The sequence below is a fragment of the Prorops nasuta genome, unplaced genomic scaffold, assembly GCF_024137725.1.
Source record: "Prorops nasuta isolate Cenicafe-Biocafe unplaced genomic scaffold, Cenicafe_Pnas_1.2 PNAS00022, whole genome shotgun sequence".
NCBI classification, from domain to species: domain Eukaryota; kingdom Metazoa; phylum Arthropoda; class Insecta; order Hymenoptera; family Bethylidae; genus Prorops; species Prorops nasuta.
The window spans coordinates 2,033,416-2,055,101 of record NW_027116819.1 but is presented as its reverse complement, the minus strand read 5'-3'; the positions used below and the strand labels follow the sequence as shown (position 1 = coordinate 2,055,101).

The following is a 21,686-nucleotide window of genomic DNA, read 5'->3' as shown; positions in this document are numbered from 1 at the left end:
TGGTAGTAAGTAAGTATCCCCGAAACGGGTGAACCTTTTGTAGAAGAAGATTAAGAACCTCCCCTGCCGAGGGAAGATCGGTTCTGGAGACCTCCCTGGAGAAAGGAAGGGGAAGGTGAGTCCCCTGCGGAGGGAGGAATCTTATCAATTCAGAATATTGGCCATGTTTCGGGCCCTCTGAAAGATTTACTTTGACGTGATAGCCAGGGTGTTAGTGGGTACCCTGGGGGAAGGAGGGGGGAGTTGTGACGTGGATTTTCCGTAGCCCCGTCACAAAGCGATAATGGGCCTGATATGAGCTTAGCAACTCATATCCACCGACCAACTCACGCCTGCCTTCCACCTGGAAAATCCCCTATTTTGAACCCTAACGTAACATAGAAATTATTTCACTTTATGATAGGTATAAATCGAATGTTTGATAGTGTGAAAGGTGCGGGGAGTTTGTTTGTCGCGAAGATTCGGAGGCGGGTCGGAGAAGCGACGAATTTTCGTGATTAAGTTGTTGTTAGTAGGAATACGTTGTACAGTGTGGATAAGGAGAGGCCGCCTGAGAGTAGGGAGAGAGGAAGAAAAGAGCTACCCACTCCAATCCGAAAGCTTTGAGAGGAGAAGGAGAGGAGAACGAGACGCGTGATAACGCCGATCCTAAAAACATAGGTCAGCAAACAGAATCAACGCTGGCGAATCACCTGTCGCCACTGGTTAGATACCTGTAAACATTAACCAATAATTGGGCCAGGAGACGTCTGGATTACCAATGCCGTGTCTCCACAATAGAAGAAGAGGATCCCGAGAGAAGTAGGAGCGGAGTGGGGAAAGAAAGCGAGTTGAGGATAGAGTTTTGGAGCGAAAAAGTCGCTCTCTCTGGAATCAGCCACGGCAGACGGAGGAGCTCGGAGAAGCCTCCGTAATAAGGAATGCCGAGGGAGTCGAATTCGAAATAGGAGTTCGAGTACAGAGAGCGGAGTGGAGAGTGAGGACCTCCAGGAGGAACTGAGGCCACGATGGGCTTGCGGCAGGTTAAGGCACACCGAGAGGAAAGGATTCTGCGGTGAGGTTGTCCAGCAGTCGCATTCCACAGGTCAGGGTTCATCTTTTCTTTCCGGGATATCCTCCGTGGGGTGAGTGTAGCCGAGAGGACCGACCCAGGAGGGGGGAGACGTCCTGGACGGGTCCTGGAGAAGTGAGGTCCCCAATTCCTGCCTGTGTCTTCCCCGGGAGCGTGGTCTCTGGTGAGGGAATTTCTCTCCCAAAGTTCCTCCCGGGTGTTATTCCAGGCAGAGGAGGGTGCGGAGGGAGAGAGGGTGGAGGAGTCCCCTCGTCGCTCAGTCCCGGGGTCGTCTAGGGCGCCGCTCCCCAGGTGTCCCTCGGCCGGAAATTTCTAGGTTAGGAGGAATCCTCCTGTTGGGAGGGAATTGACCTTGTTTCGTTGCCAGGGTGTAGTGGCCGTCGGTTGGCCGGTAGATTCGTGCCCGGATTGGATATCCCGATTCTCAATTCAGGATGTATAGTATCCGATCGACTTGGGGGAGGGAAGTGGGGCGTTGCGGCACTGCCACTGTCTGGAGTGGCCGGGGCGCCCACTGTCCTGTCGCGAACCCCTCGTCGAGTACTGCCTCCTGAAAGGGCCCCTCCGAATTGCGCGGTAGGAGGGTGAGTGCCTAGGGCCTCCCTGCAAGGTCGAAATACCCGAATCCGGTGACATCGCCTCCTACGGGACTTGGCGAACTTATTTTCAGGTCGGTTCGTTCCCCGTCATCGGGAGTCACTCATCTCACGGAGAGAATTGGGTGAAATAACCCAAATTGGCATCCTCGCTTCTCCGACTCGCGATGTATGGTATGACTGTGTGAATGACTGAGATGAAGTACTATGTGTTGCGAATCTGTAAAGAACGCTTAGTGACAGGAAGAGGCAGAATAAAGATAGTAATAGACTCATTGGCTCGCAATGATTCATTGATCCCTGTACATATGGAGTATTAATTCCTGACCCTGCCCCTCTACCCTTGTTATTTAGCTGACTAGTCCGGGAGAACAAGAAGAGGCATGCTGCCCGACCTCAGATGCTACGGTTCCCACATCGAATCTGGCGCCCAACCACTATTTTTTATAATAGTGCATTTATTAGTTTCCTTCCCTTAACCGGGTCGAATCAATGGCGTCTGTCTTCGGGTATGCTTTTCCTTTTTATACGGCGGGGTGTCGCGACGGTAATGGCTGACATCGAAAGCGTCGTTATAGTACATAACAGCATCAACAGCCACAAAGTATAAAGAGGACTTTAACCCTTAAATGCATGATGATATATTTATACATCAGTGTATTTGTCCTTACATAATTTCTAAACGGCAACTCAAACACAGTATTTTTTGCTTTTATTAGGTGCTAAAAATATTTATCTTAGTTTCTGAACGCAAGCTGTCACAATATGGCAGTTAACTTTTTCAATTGTCATAATTTGACAGCTTTGCGCAGCATTTTCGAATACGCACTTTGGCGGTCAAATTAAAATTTTATTTTAATACATACTAAATAGTATTAATACGCGATAAAAGTGATTGATGAGAGGATAGAGGTAAGCAGAACACGTTGCATTATTTATTTTTTTAAATACAGTAACAGTTTTTGTAAATATTAGCTGTATAATTGTGATGTAGAAATACATCAGTATGCAAAATCGGTTAAACAAAAGTTTTACTGTAGGTATAATATATTTTTTTATTTTTGACTTATTTGTATACAGATACATACTATATTCATATGAATTTTATGATTATTTATCCAGAATGTCCCGTAAATTGGCAGACAAAGACATAGAACAACTTCTGGCAGCTTTAGAAGATGGAAATATTTCTGAGGATGGCTTGGAAGATGAAAGTGAAGATGAAGAAACCTTTTTCGCTAATGCAAGAGAAATAATTCAAGAGTTGGAAGACGAGGATGCAGAGGACCATGAAGATCCTACCTATAGTGATCGACCACTAGTTCAAGATTTGCCTGGCCCATCAAGTCAAACTATTATTTCATTACCCATGCAAGAAGGTATTCAACAATATGTAGAGTTTGATAAAAGGAAACTCATTTGGAAAATAGACAGTTTGTTGTTTGACGAATCGAAAATAATTCACCAACCAAACACAACAGACTCTGCTATAACTGAACTTGATACACCATATAAATGTTTTTTGCACTACTTCACACCAGAGTTTCTTCAAAAAATTGTTGATGAAACTAACTTATATGCAGTACAGAAAAACCCTTCAGTATCTTTCACTACTACTGTTGAGGAGTTTAAAAAATTCATAAGTATTCTTTTATTTATGTCAGTGGAGCAATTCCCTAGTGTACGCTCATACTGGCATTCCAAGTTTGGGTACGATCCTGTAAAGAGCGCGATGCCTGTAAATCGGTTTGAGATGATTCGGAACTACTTACATTTCAACGATAATAACAAACATCTTCCGCGAGACCATTCCGATCACGATCGTCTCCATAAGATTCGGCCTGTGATAGAACAGCTAAATACGACATTTTCATCAGTTGCAATAGACCAACGACTTTCAATAGATGAGCAGATGTGTTCCACTAAAATTGCACATTTCCTGAAGCAATATTTACCAAGTAAGCCTCACAAATGGGGCTATAAGCTTTTTGTTCTCTGTAATCTTATGGGATATGCTTACAGATTTGAGGTCTATTCTGGACAAGAAGAAAAAAAAGACAAACCAGCCGATGAACCTGATCTAGGAATAACAAATAACGTCGTTATACGTTTGGCGAGAGCTATACCAAGGATGAACAATCATATTGTATTCTTCGATAATTTTTACACATCCCTGCCTTTGGTAAATTATTTGAATAAACAGGGTATACAATGTGTCGGAACTATTCAGCAAAACAGGCTACCGAATTGTCGACTCCCTGATAAAAAGGAACTTATGAAAACTTCTGTTCTGAGAGGTACATATGAGGAACGCGTTTCCCATTCAGATGGAGTAGACTTTTCGTCCACTGCGTGGAAAGATAATAAAGTCGTCACTGTTTTATCGACTTACGTCGGCGCCGAGCCTGTTGGAAAAGTATCAAGATACGACAAGAAAGCTAAACGAAAAATTGACATTCCTTGTCCCAAAATTGTGCAAGAGTACAACATGCATATGGGAGGAGTCGACCTAATGGACAGCTTTTTAGGACGCTATCGAATTCGAATAAAGAGCCGAAAATGGTATTTACGCTTGTTTTATCATCTACTGGACCTCACTACAATCAACTCATGGGTACTTATGAAAAAAAATTTAATTGCTAAAGGTGTCACAAAAAAGCAGCTGCCTAATCTTGGGGAGTTTCGTAATTGTTTAGCTGACACACTGTGTAATATAGGTATGTCTGGAGGTAGTAAAAGAGGGCGCCCATGTACTTACTCTCTAGAACGCGAGCTTCAAATAAAAAGGCAAAAAGGGCCGCAACATCCACTCCCGTCAAAAGATGTGCGCGTGGATGGATTCGAACATTGGCCCGTATTTGCCAATCGATTACGGTGCAAGATGCCCAATTGTAAAGGCACCACACAATGGTCGTGTACCAAATGTAATATACCGCTGTGTCTAAATCAGAGAAACAACTGTTTCAAAGATTTTCATTCACTGCAGTAAGCCTAATTCGACGACAATCGTCTAATAGCTCAGTACTTAGGCTACATTATTAATATTAACTGTAATGCATACTGATGTAGATCTACATCAGTAAGTTTTTTTTATAAAAATATACTTTTTGGAAAATAAATATTTTTTTCTTTATTTTTCCCTTTATCTATGCTTAATTATCTACCTGTGTCAATTTATGGTATTAAAAAAGGAAAAATCATGCATTTAAGGGTTAAGTTACTGCCAGGCAAGTTTTTTTGTCCTTTTGGTAAATACAAAGATTCTTTATTTAAATTTACTCCAATGTTGCTCTCATTAAAAATGCCCCCGTCACTGTTTCCTGTATAACAGTAATATAAATTGATATTGTTATAATGTTTATAGTTTTCTGGATTTTCATTATGTATGTATGTACTACATACCTCCGTAAGCTCCTATGTCCACAAGTGTAAACCTATAAAGATGGTCAGAAATGGCCATTAATACTATGCTGTAAAATTTTTTGTAGTTAAAATATAATGATGCAGAATTTGGGGGCAGTTTAATCGTATGTGTTTCCCATCTATGCAACCAACACAATTTGGCATATTCCAATATGTCCAAAATCCTTCAGAATAATTTATCCAATCATTTTCTTTAGGCTGAGGCAGATAGCATGGCTGTAGTACTTTTACTAAAACTGAACAAACTTCCTTATTAATTCCATGAACGGTAGATTCTCCTATTCGAAATGCAAGGGAAAGAGTTAGCGGTAAATTTCCTGTTGAGAGATACCTAAAAAATATTGTTATAATTAATTTCAATTTATGTCATAGTATTAATGATGTGTATGTATCATGTAAGAGGAATATATTAGAACGGAATATAAAATACCTTAAGGCCACTAACAGTCTTAATTCTGGGTTCAATGCGCGTGGACTTTTTTTTAATAAATAAGGCTTCACTAAGCCTAATAATTTTTCAAACTGTGGTAATGACATACGAGTGTAACGATAAAATAATTGAGGATCGTTTTTAATTTCTTGGAATAAATTATCGTATTCACCATTTTCCTTTCTTCTATCATTTATAGGTCTGACACGCCATCGTCTATTTACCCACCGAATTTGTTTATACTTACGGAGGTATAAAATAATTAAATTAGCCCAATGCTGGACTAAAATATAGAAATCATAATCACTTTCATAATGTTCCATTAGAAAACTGTTTAATAGAAAAAGAAAATATAAATTTTATATAAAAATAGGAAAGAACAGATATAGTTTAACAATACATGGTTATTTTAAATGTTAGTTTGCAAAATTAATGCAAATACAACTAAGTACTAAATGTTCGCTTTAAATTAAATTACCTTTACAAATTAAATTAATTATCATAGTCAATTTTCCAAAAGAAAACAAATTCAGTCGGTTGTCTCGTATGATTTTCAGTAACAGAGATTCAAATGTAGCACACTTTAAGTAAGTTCCCCAAATATCCGTTACGATACGGTTTCCTCTGCCTTGCATACGACACGTTGCTACACTACAAAAATTTTGGCATACCCTAAGATATTCGTAAGCCGTAACTAAATCAAAATCTGTAACGTAAGTTGGGCGCCAGGTTCCCGAAAGAACCACTGTACTGTAGTGACTGCAAAATACTGTATTCGTCAAACTAAAATGCCAACTAGGTCAGTGAATATAAGAGTAGGATTACGGAAGCGGAGAGTGGGTGAGTTCCTGAAACGTGAAATGCAAAAGGTTTGGCAGTTCGGGTCAAATCACTACATACTATATTCGATAATAAAGTGTCTATATTTCCAAAAAGACATTGCTGTATTTGTCAGACTTCATAGCGCATAGATCGTTATTCGTATTCTACAAAACTATAACTCGAAATGGCGTAGAAAACGGTTTTCCGGAGTTCTCGGGACCAATCCAACGAATTTCTTCACTAAACAAAGTAGAGTAGCTAAGGGGATTCTATGACCGGGTGACGAGGGGGTCGGGGTCCCGCGGGGGCAAGGGAAGTAGGGGAATTGCCCCCTCTCCTCGAGCGGTTGTGCGCATGCGCATCCTCCTCCCCCGACGTTAAACTCGTAGGGTACACACGTGGGCCCACTCTTACGTTAAGCAGTGGACGCAGAGAAAGAGAGAAAGAGAGAGAGAGAGAGAGAGAGATTCCATCGATGATTGTCGGTATCGCTAACTACCGATAGTTGTCGCGTGTATCCCCCCTCTGACTCCTTTGGTGGGGGGGGGGGGGGGTACAAATGTGGCCTCCCCCTTTTACCTTAAATTCCTTAAAGAGCGGTGCCCAAGCGAATCTTGACGCTCCTGGGATGAGAGTTGGGGGGTGCCCAACCGAGTCTTTACGCTCCTGGGTGCCCGCGCGACCGACTTCTTTTAAGGCGAATAGTGTAGACGCTTTGGAGAAAGAGAGAGAGAGAGAGAGAGAGAGAATACTCGTAGAGAGCGATCCAGTGATCGCTCCCCCATATTTTTTTTTTTTTTTTTTTTTTTTTTAATTATAATTTATTGAAGTATTAAAAAGGTTTTATTTACAATGCTTTTTTTTAGAAATTTTTTTTACATTCAATTGCATGATGTATATATTTATGACAAATGCTACACCACTCTGGTAGTGAACAATTGATGCGTAGGTGACCATATTTTGTACAATTTGTACACCAGTAATGTGGTGTGAGATCTATCTGAGGCTCCATTTGCGTAGCCTCAGTTCTTGTAGCAATGGACTCCGTTTGTGTGGCCATATTTTTCACCTGGGACATATTTGAAAAACATTTTGTTATTTTTTTTTTTTTTTTTTGATATTGTAATAACTATTTTAACAAAGCAAATATACTTACAAAAATCACAAACTCTTCTTCTTCTTCTTCTTCTTCTTCTTCCTCTTCTTCCACCATCTCCTCTTCTTCCACCATCTCCTCTTCTTCCTCCCTCTCCTCTAAAGCAATGGCTGGTAAAAAATAAAAGAAAAAAATTTTTTTTTCGTAATTCTTCGTTTTGAATAATAATAAAAAAAAAAAAAAAAAAATTGGTCAAATAGTGGGATTGTTAACAGTTTTCAAATATATGTGTCGTAAAATTCTTTTATGATTCTATTTATTGAAATAAACAATCTGTATGGATGGGAAGGGATTTTTTTCTTTAAAAGAAATTAAAATAAGTATTTACAGTTCATGTGCATATTATGATGAAGCATTGCTTCATATTCTTCAAAATAACGATTATGAGAATCGTTAATTCTTTTGATGTAATCAGACATCGATTCTGCTTGATTTTTATCCTCCTCCTCCTCTACTAGATTTATTGTCACTAAACAACGTTCACTTTCCATTTCTTTAATTTTCTACTTTACTATCCGCACTGATGAACGTTCGAGGACTGAATGCAGCCTCTGAAGAAATCCCGTCGAGAGAGAGAGAGAGTCTTTATCGTTTGTTTTCAATATGAAATTACATTAGAAGTCCATTCTTTCTTTCTTAAAGGATACACTATACCCTCCCCGTATATAGAGATATCCATAGATATTTTTCCCTATTGTGTTATACTGTGATAAACCTACAGGTCAATCACAATGGAAATTTATCGCAAGTAAGAAAAAAAAAATTACCCCTTCCATTATTTCTTTCTTAATTAAGAAGGATACACTATACCCTCTGAATAATCCCCGTATAGTGATATCCATAGATATTTTTTCCTATTGTGTTATACTGTGATAAACCTATAGGTCAATCACAATGGAAATTCATCGCAAGTAAGAAAGAAAAAAAAAAAAAAAAAAAACAAAAATTACCCCTTCCAAACATTGCATACGCTTAATATATGATAATATCGTTCATATAAAAAGTCAGTCTGTTAAACGAGAGCTGCATAGTCGTACCACGCGTGCTTGAACTATTCAGAAAAAATAAGTTTGTGTGTGTGTGTTTGAACGCATTAAAAATAAACTTGATTCTTACATAAATAAAAAAAGGTAAGGATTTTCTTTTTCATTCGATTAGTAAATGCATTATTTAATTGATTTTTTTTTACTCTAATGAGACTAATTTTTTCATAGAGATAAAAATGAACTTCAATAAGATCAATGAATTGGGAAGTGTCATTCCAAAAAAATTCGTTAAATTAGATAGCTTAACGGAAAATGACGAATACGAAATATCTGAAGTTGAAATAATTAAGACAAAATATGGCATAAAAATTATTGTAAAGCTGCCAACAGCCGATTGGGTATTCTTGCCAGGGAGAATGGCAAAATTGGCGGAAGATATGGAGCAGTTGCAGCAGCTACAAAAGGCTGCAGCAGCCAATAATTTAATAATGTTATATAAAGGAGGAAAAAACCACAACGTGGAATTTAAGTGTAAAGTTTGATAGATATTTTGTATTAAAAATAAAAAATTAATTGATGCTTATAATTATTAATATTTATTTATTCCCTACGTTTAATCTCCCATAATGTAGAATTTAGGAATAAAACATTAAGAACTTTAAGAAAGTATTTTATTTTTTTTTTTTATAAACTTATATTTCTAACAATAATTTTTTTTTTTTTTTTTAACTTACATTTCTAACAATATTCGTAAGAGGATTATATTGTACAATTTTATCGTGTATGATTAAACAATCCCACAAAAAACAGACTTCGCCTGTATAAAAAGGCGGCAAGTACATAAACCATTTAGCATAAATAATATAGTAAAATTATCCAATTAAAAAAAGTAGTGAAATCCAAATATTAGGCAAGTATATTTTTTCACCTTAGCAAAAGTTAAATTTTTGAAAAAAAAAGGAACAACAAAATTACTTGCCGGGCCCGTAATGTCCATGCACAGTGAGAAATAGAATCGTCTGTGGTTCGGCTAACTTCACTCTGTATTTCAACATGAAATTTGCTGTACTACGCTATAGCTGAATCTCACACACGATTCAATTTCCCACTGTGCATGGACATTACGGGCCCGGCAAGTAATTTTGTTGTTCCTTTTTTTTCAAAAATTTAACTTTTGCTAAGGTGAAAAAATATACTTGCCTAATATTTGGATTTCACTACTTTTTTTAATTGGATAATTTTACTATATTATTTATGCTAAATGGTTTATGTACTTGCCGCCTTTTTATACAGGCGAAGTCTGTTTTTTGTGGGATTTCATAACGTTTTGTAAGAGTATAATATTTAAAAAATTAAATAATTCTTTTAATTTTTCTACAGAATTTAAAGAAAATTTCCACACTTCTCGTTTTTTGAAACAGCAGAGCTTAACTAATAAAATAATATATATTAATATTGAAAAAATATCACAGTCAACGCATTGAATTTATTGATATTTGTAATGCATTCTGCATAAATGAACTTCATAATTAATGCCCCGGCTACTTGTTTAATGTTTTCAGTTTCACTATAATAAAAGTTTGATTAAATTTTTCATAATCAATAAACATACTTTCAACATAAAAATAATTAAGTAAAATGTATGTTTTAATTAATTTACATTTTCTGTTTATCAACATTTGACTTTTACCACCATCTGACCTTGCTAGACTTCACTAGTTTCATCAACTACTTGAGTTGATACTGGGGCAAGACTAGACAAGCAATTCGCAAAGCTTTAAATAAGCTACAATCAAGCATATATTCAAAGCTGACTATGTCGTTTTGCATACCACGTTTCTTTTTAGCACCAGTTACTATCACATTTATGCTGCTAATTCTTGACAAAGGTGATATAGGAGATATATTAGCGAGTCGTCCTTATAACATTCCCTGTGCCAGAGTCCTCAAATGTTCGTTTCGCTAATTTCTATACACTGTTGAAACTGGTCGGATTTCTGGTGCTGCAAAATGGAGTGGAAACCATTAATTTTTGGACTGAGTTTCAATTGAGAATAAATGTGCATTTTTTCATCCATACCAATGACTAGTATACTGCCTTTGGCCTAGAATACTAGCATAGGTAACAGAGGAAAACAATCAACAGTTATTAACTCAATTTTACAGAATTTCATCCAATGAATCTCATCCTTAAATTATGGCTGAGCAATGGATGACGATTAGCGGAATATTGGCTTATTCTTACTTTGCCAATCTTTCATTGCTTTCATCCTTGCCTGTTTCAAATACCAGAATGCAGGAATGAAAAGCCCAATGATTGGTTCAACTCCAATATTCAGTATGTGAGCGAATCTTCTTCCTTGGTTTTCTAATTCAATTGTACCAAATGTATTTTAGTCAAAGCACAAGTATTACTATTTGCTATAATACACTTGCACAGTGACTGTAAAATGCTAAATGATAACATCTGAGTAAACCTAAAATCAAATTACTCATTTAAATATCTCAAATCTTCAAAGAAAATAATATTTTAAAGAAACATGAATCATTCCATTTGTTAATCAACATTTTACTTTTTACCAACATCTGACTTTGTGAAACTTCAGTAACTCCATCAGCTGCTTGAGGTGATACAGGGGCATGACTGGACAAGCAATTCGCAAAGCTTTGAATAAGCTAGAATTAAGCATATATTCAAAGCTGGCATTGTCGTTTTGCATACCACGTTTCTTTTTGGCACCAATCATTATTACATTTATGCTGGTAACTCTTGAAAAAGGTGGCATGGGAGATACATTGGCGAGTCGTCCTTATAACATTTCCTGTGCCAGAGTCCTCAAATGTTCGTTTCGCTAATTTCTATACACTGTTGAAACTGGTCGGACTTCTGGTGCTGCAAAATGGAGTAGAAACCATTAATTTTTGGACTGACTTTCAATTGAGAGTAACCGTGCATTTTTTCATCCATACCAACGACTAGTATACTGCCTTTGGCCTAGAATACTAGCATAGGTAACAGAGGAAAACTATCAACAGTTATTAACTCAATTTTACAGAATTTCATCCAATGAATCTCATCCTTAAATTATGGCTGAGCAATGGATGACGATTATCTGAATATTGGCTTATTCTTACTTTGCCAATCTTTCAATGCTTTCATCCTTGCCTGTTTCAAATACCAGAATGCAGGAATGAAAAGCCCAATGTTTGATTCAACTCCAATAGTCAGTATGTGAGCGAACCTTCTTCCTTGATTTTCTAATTCAATTGTACCAAATGTATTTAAGTCAAAGCACAAGTATTACTATTTGCTATAATAAACTTGCACAGTGACTGTAAAATACTAAATGATAACACTATGCGTAAGCCTGAAATCAAATTCATCATTTAACAGTCTTAATCTTCAAAGAAAATAAATATTTGAAGGAACATGAAACATCTCAGTTATACTTACCAGTATTTGATTTTGCCCCATCTCCATTTTCTTTATTGCTTGTTGACCTAACTTCTGTAATATTTGGTTGTATTCGCATCTTTTGTAAACATCTACTATCGTATAATTTGTTCCAATCCAAATACTGGTCAACTTGTATTTTACGTAAATAAAGATTTTTTGGAATGTTTCATATCTTTCAAATTAGCATTGCCATAATTTAATCTGAAATATTTGTTTATATATATATGATATAACCTATCGGATAATTACAATCAATATCAGTTTAAAGAAAACAAAAAGCAAAACATGCATTTGATTAATGATTTCAATACCTGAAAGTTTAGCATATGATTATTAAGTACCTTAACAATTTCTTTCAATTAATATCCTGCTGATAATGACCGATGCACATTACTGTTGAAAGTATATTTCTCATTGGCACAGACTTGTAAATATTAATTTTATTTAATCCAGTCAGCTCTATCCTCATCAATGAATATGAAAATATTCTGTCTTAATTTATCTGCAAAAAGAAATACCACAAAGTACCACAAAGTATATACTACATCCTGTATTGTAAAATATAATATTATACTTATCTAATTCGCGAATCCTTCAGTCACTGTTAATTGAATTATTTGTGATTGTAGAGATTAACAGATGCAATATCGCAACACGATGAATAACCTCACTGCATTAAATAAAAATAACCTCACATTACAATTTACACAGTTCAATATAGTCGCCGAATTGACAGTTCACAACCATACATAGTTTGATCGTTGAGTATATTATGTTGGAAGCGTTGTGAAAATGACGTCATTTTTCTTAGCGACCAACTTCAGCCCGAGACATACACTCTGGCTGGAGAAGAAGAAGATGACGGAAAGAAATTAAATTTGTTATATATATAGCTAACAGATTATGAGATCTCTGGATTGCGTGAACCAATTTTGATGTTTATGGGCTCAAATAAAAGCTTGTTCTAATCCATTTCAAGAAAAGCTTTACTGAAATCATGACAGTGTTTCATTTACGGAAAAAAATCGATTTAAAAATTGAGACGGCCAATCTTGCTGTATAAGATACAGTAGTGCCTGGACGGCGGTATAGACACGTCTATACCTACTTTTATGTACTTGCCGTCGAGACACTACCGTGTCTCTTGATTGATTTCTGGCATATTCTCTTTCAGATCAAAATCATTTTTATCTTCCTTTCAGCATTCTATATCAGGAAATACCACAGAGAATATCATTGAAGCCTCAGTTTCTTAGAAATTCTACTGTCAATTTCCTACTTTCATCTACCGTATGCCTGTAATGTGATAAATGATAAATTGGTAGTATTTTCATAATTATAAGCTTCTAGATGTTCTGGTCATAATATTTGTAAACTATTAGCCTCATATTCTAAAGAATTTCAGTCCAAACTGAATTAGAAGCCCTTCATTTGTTAGGATTTGGCATTAAATTTACTCCTTTTTTCATATTTTTATTAACTCCAGGTCTCAACATCACCATTGAGTTCTGACATATCCTCTGCCAAACCAAGATCATTTTTATCTTCCCCTGGACCTTCTGTATCAGGAAATACCACAGAGAATTTCATTGAAGCCTCAGTTTCTTAGAAATTCTGCTGTCAATTTCCTACTTTCATCTACCATATGCCTCTAATGTGAAAAATGATAAATTAGTTGTATTTTCATAATTATAAGCTTTTAGATGTTTTGGTCATAATATTTGTTAACTATTTGCCTTATGTTCTAAAGAATTTCAGACCAAACTGAGTTACAAGCCTTTCATTTGTCAGAATTTGGCATTAAATATACTACTTTTTGATATTTTCAGAGACTATAGCTCTCAACATCACCATTGAGTTTTGACATATCCTGTGTCAAACCAAATCATTATTATCTTCCTCTAGAATTGAGCTTTCTGTGCCCATGGTAAATATCTGATGAAATATTTGTAATGCTTCATAACCAAAAAGGATATTAAACCATGGTCATTCAATGAATACGTAGAAACCGTTTCTCTTTCTGGTATACATCATTTTCTGTAATAAACTTGCGTAGTGACTGTAAAGTACTAAACGATGGCACTGATAGTAAGCCTAAAACCAATTAATCATTTAATAATCAAAATTCTTCAATAATAATAAATATTTGATGGAACATAAATCATCTCATTTACTTACCTGCATTTGACTTTGTACCACCTTCATTTCCTTTATTTCTTAGTGGCCTAACGTCCTTGAGATTAAAGATCTTTAATACTTGGGTATGTATTTGTTTCGTTTGTGAACATCTACTATTGTAAAATCCAAGCACTGGTCAACTTGGTTTCTACGTAAAGAGGGTTATTTGGAATGTTTCACATCTTTCAATCAAGCATTACTATAATTTAATTTGATATATTTGTTTGTATATATATCATATAACCTATCGGACAATTGAAACCCACATCAGTGTAAAGAAAAGAAACAGTTAAATATGCATTTTGTTAATGATTTCAATACTGGGAAGTTTAACATATGATTTTCAAATACCTTAATAATTTCTTGCAATTAATATGCTCCTGATAATCACCGATGCATATAAATGTTGAAAGTATACTTCTCTTTGGCATAGAATTGAAAATATGTAAATATTAATCTTACTTCATCCAGTAAGCTCTATCCTCAGCAACGATACAATAGTCACATTATATTTCTCTCTACACAGCTCGATCCTTAGCAGTCACAATAAACACATCACTATAATTTAATCTGAAATAAAATCCCACAAAGTACCACAAAATATATTACAATTTATATTATAAAATTCATTGTTATACTTATCTAATGTGTTGATTCCTTTAAGTAATTTTAAAAATCCTTTTAATGAGTATGATGAGTACGAGTATAACCTCATCGGTTTCAAATAAGAATAGCCTAATCATTTTCTTTCATTTATTTATTATAAAATTGGGTTCATTTTAAGGTTAATACTGTCAATCAAACTTGCAGCTTAACCTGATTTACCATATTAAACGAAATAAATCATATATCGCTGAGACACACACACACACACTATTTACGATTGTGTGCAACTATGTTTACGTTTACGTCTACTGACGTCACTAGCATCTACGTTAAGCAACCAACTTCAGCCCGAGACATACATTCTGGCTGGAAAAGAAGAAGAAGAAGATTATGGAGAAGAATCTGATTTTCGATATATATATAGCTAACATAGTATGAGTTCTCTGGATTGCATGAACCGATTTTCATGTTTATGGTCTCAAATGAAAGCTTGTTCAAAACCAGTTTAGGAAAAGCTTTAGTAAAATCATGACAATGGATTATTCACGGAGATAAATCGGTTTGAAAATTGGGACGGCCAAACTTGCTGTATAAGTTAACGGTAGTGCTCGGCGGTATAGACATGTCATTATCTACTTTTAAATGTACTTGCCGTCGAGACACTACCGTGTCTCTTGATAGGCTGTAGTATTATCCGGAATGATTTCCATACACTCGATCTCGAGTTTAACGTCGACCGTGCCGGTTTTTATGGACTCGTTCTGATGCGAGCAGTCGATGACGAAGAGCGGCCCGTACGTCAAAAAGTCCGTATAGTCGAGCATGGGTCTCCCGAGTTTCTCACCAGCGTAATAGGAGGTGAAAAACTTTACATACATGTCGTAGAGGACGGAGTAGCGGGATTTCGTGAAATCAGTGTCGAGACGATCGTACGGATAGGATTCGGAATTCAGATAGAGTTTGACATCGAGGACTTTGCAATGATTAAATCTCAGCACATCCTCGTGCTGATTACTCTTCTTGTTCGTTCTGAACGCCAGAATGACGTATCGCGGCTTCTCCAATTGCGTGGACGCTTTCACGGACCACGTGTGTCGCTGCGACTTGGGCAGAAGGGGATACTCGTAAAGTTCCCAGGCGCGAAAAGCGAGTGACAGACTCTTGTCCTGCTCGACGATACCGAGAAATTGGAGTTTCGTAATTTCGTTCAGGGTCACATGGGGTATTCTCCATTGCACTCGTAGCAGCTTGATCGACGAATCGGTGATTTTCACCGCCGAGTAAATGGCGTTTGTATCGTCGCGCGCGCGAATGAGAACGAGCTCGTGACGCGCGTTAACGACGACTCGCCGATAATCCTCGCAGAATCCCAGCAGCATTTTCAGGGGCACGCAAAAGCTGAAATTCTTAACAGCCTCCTCCTTTTTGAGCCGGTCTCTGGCCGTAGCGACGAACCATCCGGAATGACGTAGACTGGCGCTCTCCTCGGTGCTCAGGGAAACGAGATTCTTCAGAGTGCTGGTAATACCGACGTTTCTGCATCGGTCGATCTCGATACCGTTCAATTCATAACGAATCTCGTCGAAGAGGAAAGCCGCGGAATTGCAGTCGAGCGTAACTGTATCATCGTTGGTGGCGCTCGCGTCACGCGTACCCTCCACCAGCTGGCCCTCGACGTAGAGATAACTCTCGCACGGCAGGAGTATCAAATCTTGCTGCTGTATGGGAATGCGAATCTCGTCGCTGTTCGCCAACGAGGCGTTCGCATACGGATTGTAGGCATGCATCTCCATTTTCGTGATGCGATTGTCGTAGGTCAGCGGTGCGGTGACGTTCAAGGGATCTGCCATTGTTCCACTATGTACTACCTTCGCCCAATCTCTTCACGGTGAATCCCAATGATTGTAAAAATTCGATATTTCTTCTCGTTAGCAGGAAGCTCCTCTTGTCGCGATTTTCACTCCGAGCCGGTGTATTCGACTCCACGTAGGACGAACGACTAGCGAACGTTTCATCCAGTTTCACCGCTTTATAATCCTCGCTACTACTTTTGTAAATTAACATTTCTTAATGTGTAATCTTATGGTAATTTCTTCACGTCCAAAGTCTACGAGACGATCGTCCTGATCGAGGATACGTAACGTGAGACGGTCGATTACTCTGACGATGACCGGTAGATAAATGACGGTTTTCGGTGCCTCCGAGATTTTATAGCCCGGTGGTACGCTGGGAAAGAACTCGTGAATAATGTGTCGTGGTCTACCGTTGGTGTACGCACCACCCGCAATGTTGCACTCGATGCGTAGAATATTTGTTTTCACAATGTCCACGGTATCGTCGGATTCAGCCTGGACGTTCGGCTCGATCACGCGATTCGACGAGAAGCCCAGTAGCGAGCCAATGTTATTCGGTTTTCCAAAGTCAATCGAATATTTACAGAATATTTCACTCTTCAGTGTATTGTTATTCGCTCGTAGAAGAATGACGCTGTCAATGTTGTCTTTAATTTCATGTCTCGCAGAAATTTCAGACTGGAAAAATTCATTTATGGCACTCAACTCGTAACAGCCTCTGGGTATCGTCAGTACCTTATCGTTATCGTAGTAAAACTTATTATTCGTCTCGTCCACATTGGCTATCGAGTTGAACGTTTGCATGTCCACGAGACCGATCTCGTAGCGATCGTCTTGCAGATTGATGGGGGGAAAGAAATCTGAATTTAATACTGATTTACGATCCGATAATGTCACGGTGAAAGACATTTTTTTTTTTTTTCAAAGTATCTGTTCTCGCAGGAATTTCACGCACAACTGACCGCAATTGCTTTTATCGTACGATTGATATCGATCATGATTGTAGTAGATTGTAACGTTAGGACCAAAGTAACGCACACATTCTTTCGGCGGTTTCAAATTTCCGAAGGAATCAAAATATAGGACGATGTCGTTACGCTTGACGTAGGCTACCCAGTGGGTACCAGGACCGCATTGATCGTCGAGATTCACGATCGCGCACTCGTTGCACCGCGGTCCGTCTAGCGGCAGAGATGTGCGCATAAAGACTCCACGGAAGTATGGTATGCGTCGGCAGATGAGTGCCAATTGTACGTTACTAGTAGGACCTGAATCCGGGAGAGCATCGCGACGACGACGAAATTTTCCCTCATTCATTTTCTTCCTCGACCGTTTTTTTTTGTTTTTTTTTTGTTTTTTTTTGTTTTTTTTTGTTTTTTTTTTGTTTTTTTTTGTTTTTTTTTTGTTTTTTTTTTGTTTTTTTTTTGTTTTTTTTTTGTTTTTTTTTTGTTTTTTTTTTGTTTTTTTTTGTTTTTTTTTTTTCCACGGATACCCTCTCCGACGACTCGCTTGTACGGTTTCAGATAAAGACCTCGGCCTCTCTCGCGCGACGCTTCCATCGCGCGATTGTGACGTTGCATTTCCCGCAATCGTTCTCTCTCAGCTTTTGCACGGTTTACAGCACTCGCTATACCCGATGCTCCACCTGCCAATGCTCCGACTGCACCTAGTAGTGGAAGTATAGGTATTATACCACCCCGTTTCCTCGGCATTCGAATTCTTCTCTTCCTCGTAATACCAATTTTTTTCTTGTTGTTGTTCTTTTTTTTAGCCGCTACTGCTTTCTTCATCGCAACAATATTATTATTATGTAATCCCAAGCCAAGTTTACGCTTAGCATTCATCGATGCCCATACGGCTGCGGCGACCGCGCGTTCACCCAAGGTCGCGTCTCTTGCGTTAATACGTTCACGCGCTCTCCTCGCTAGCACTTTATCGGCCTGATGACGCTCCGGTAGATCCTCGTTGTGCCAATATGCTAAGTCGTGATCGAGGCAGGCCTCGTCCAGCGGATTTATACCACGATCGCCGCGCTCCAATCTTTCGCGAAGTCGAGTGCCGGGTCCGCAATAATTGTAACCGGGCACGTGCAGCTCAAATGGCAATTTTTTCAAGACTTTATTGAAGAACGATCCAGACATTTAGAGCAACTGCTTCTCTTGCTGACAAACGTAACAGTCTTTTATCCGTCTCGGTGGTCCGTCGTGGTGAGTGGTATCAGGTAGATTGTAGTGTTGCAAACAATATTGATATTGCTGCACATCCGAGTCCGCGCGAATGTGCCGAGGTAATCTTTCCCACACACTCGCGATACTGTCTGGAAAGTACTCGAGCAATACGATCTTCGGTATGTGTTCGAGCTGATGATTCGTCAAGTTATGCAGAGAATCGACGACGACTAGCATGAACGCCATCGTAATGGCAACTGACCGAATAGTTCCGTAATTCGCGAAATATAAATGAACGATACGGCTGTTCCCGAAGGTTAATAGCGAGGATGCATTTCGTGAAGCACGTGCCGACTATTCGCGTGACAAATTTGGATGCTCACAATGCTACCGCGCAAATAAAAAAAAAACGTCACGGATCGCTATTACCATCTACGATACGCTGTATAGTTTGCGGTCCGTCGAATTGCGGTAAGACAAACGTGCTGCTGAGCCTCATAGAGAGTCCGCACGGTGTGAGATTCGAGAACCTGTACGTCTACTCGAAATCGCTCCAGCAACCGAAGTATCGATATCTGGAGCAGCTTCTGCAGGAAACGGAGGAAATCGGTTACTTTCAATTTTCCAACAATTGCGAGGTTGTGAACGTCGCGGATGCAAAGCCGAATTCCATTTTCATATTCGACGATGTGGCCAACGACAAGCAGGACAATATAAGGGACTACTTTTGCATGGGTAGACATTCCAACATCGATTGTTTCTACCTCTGTCAGACTTATGCGAAAATACCGAAGCATCTGATACGAGATAACGCAAACTTGCTAATAATATTTAAGCAGGATGGAACTAATCTGAAGCATATTTTCAACGATCACGTCAACAGTGATATGTCGTATGAGAAATTTCTCACATTGTGTTCGACCTGTTGGAGTCGCGATTACGGTTTCTTAGTAATAGACAAGGATAGCTCTCTGAGGAACGGTCGTTATCGCAAAGGTTTCAACGAGTACGCCACGATCGAGTGAACGGTCTTGTCAGGCCGGTAAGGTTTCGACCTTGCCGGTAAGATTTCGGCCTTGTGAATGTCGATAATCATGCCGGTAAGGTTTCACGATCACGGCCTTGAGTGTCAGTTTGATACTGGAGCGCAGGCTGTTCGGATCACCGTGTCAGGTCGGTTAAAACCCGTGTCGGTTCGGGGAGAATACAGCATCGCAACAGGTCGGTTAAAAACCGTTCAATTCGGGGGAAAGCTGTTTTATACAGCATCGCGATGGATGAAAAATCGCTTCTGAAGAGGATCGCCAAGACGAGCGAGGTCATTCGCGACAAGCATCGTGCCTTGAAATCGGAGAAGGCGATAATGGAGAGCAGTTTGAACGAGACATTCAAGCCGATAGTGGAACCATTGAAGAAACTCGTTTCGCAAACGGAGGATAACACAAATAATAATAATAATAATAGTTCGTTTGTCAAATACAACGATAAATTGAAGAGGGGAGCCTATTTCACATCGACACCGCATAAACGAGCAAAGAATCTTAGTAGTAGTAATATTAGTGAAACTATTACGAATCCATTGGATTTCATGACCGACGACGACGACGACGAGTCTTCTATAACCGATCAACCGTCGCCCGATTCAAAAAAAAGTTTGCTAGAAAAATTAAATGTTGATGAAAAACAGGAACCAGGCTTGTTTCAACATGTCTTTCAACATATTCAATTACATCCGATCCCTGGCAAGTATATTAAATTACTTCTGACTGATAGGGATAACTTGATTGATCGTACTTTTGGACCTCGTTATGAAGATGATCAACTGACGCTTGGTAAATGTAAATTTGAAATAAGTCATGAGGGAGATATTATTCTCGATAAGACGTTATACACCGGTACAATGGGTACTTATGAACTAATTTTCATGAGAGAACCCAATCGAGCCATTATAAAACCCGACGATTTGGAACAATACAAGAGTATTCTCAATCAAACTAAAGCGCATAAACTGTTAAACGATAGTCTAAAACAAATCAAAGGTAATAGAGGTGCAAAATATACAGAAATTATGAAACCATTGCTATTGGGAAAACCTATTTTACCGCCTTATCGGTTACCATCAACATCACGCGCAAGAAAATCGTCAACTTCTGACGCGTCAACATCGGGCGCAAGTAAACCGTCGGGCGCAAGTAAACCGTCGGGCGCAAGTAAACCGTCGAGCGCAAGTAAACCGTCATCAGCATCATCGAAAAAAAAGGGTAAAGGTCTTATGCGTGTCACCGAGGGACCAATCAACTACGTACATTGGAACGATCCGAATGAATTGATCGAACGTTTGAGACTTTTGATCGCGTCGGTGGCTGCCGGTAATACGAGTCATCACAACGAGATACAGTCGATAATCGAGGAGTTGCGCGACGAGGATCTCATCGTATAAAGAAAGTTGCACGTTACACTCTTACCTCAGTGTAATATCAACGTCTTTCGGTAGTACGAGGTAAATAAATGTCTGACTCCTGCTGCTGTGAAATTTGCATTTGTTTAACATACATCGTAGACTGTATACTCTCGACATTACGAGCCATCAAAAAGAGGAATAATAATAACGAGGAACAGGAGACTGATTTTTGAAATGTCGATAAATAAATTTGGAATTGGACTGGATGGTGAGAGTAGGAAACACGAACCAAATTTAGAACATTTACTGCATGAATTCAAACAATATCTGACAATGACATTGAATAAACATAATGAACAATTTGAGAAAAAGATGGACCAAATTTTTCAAACAATTTGTGAAAAATTGGATGATAAAGTGAGTAAAAGAGATCTGGAAAGAGCAATACTTAGCAACACTTTTCATTAGGAATTTCGAAGAATCTGTCTATTTTTGAAAAAATGAGCAAAGAAAAGATACAGTTGGTGGAGGAGCTCCA

General features: G+C 38.4%; 1 protein-coding gene across 1 annotated transcript; it reads left to right on the top strand.

Moving 5' to 3' along the window:
• Positions 1–2,791: 2,791 nt before the first annotated feature.
• On the top strand, positions 2,792–4,657 carry LOC136781286 (piggyBac transposable element-derived protein 2-like). Its single transcript, XM_066740138.1, has one exon. It carries the CDS (start codon positions 2,792–2,794, stop codon positions 4,655–4,657), a length of 1,866 nt encoding a protein of 621 aa, XP_066596235.1.
• Positions 4,658–21,686: the final 17,029 nt, after the last annotated feature.

Coding starts and splice junctions, on each gene's coding strand:
- LOC136781286 (XM_066740138.1), top strand. CDS start 2,792: ATGTCCCGTAAATTGGCAGACAAAGACATAGAACAACTTCTGGCAGCT.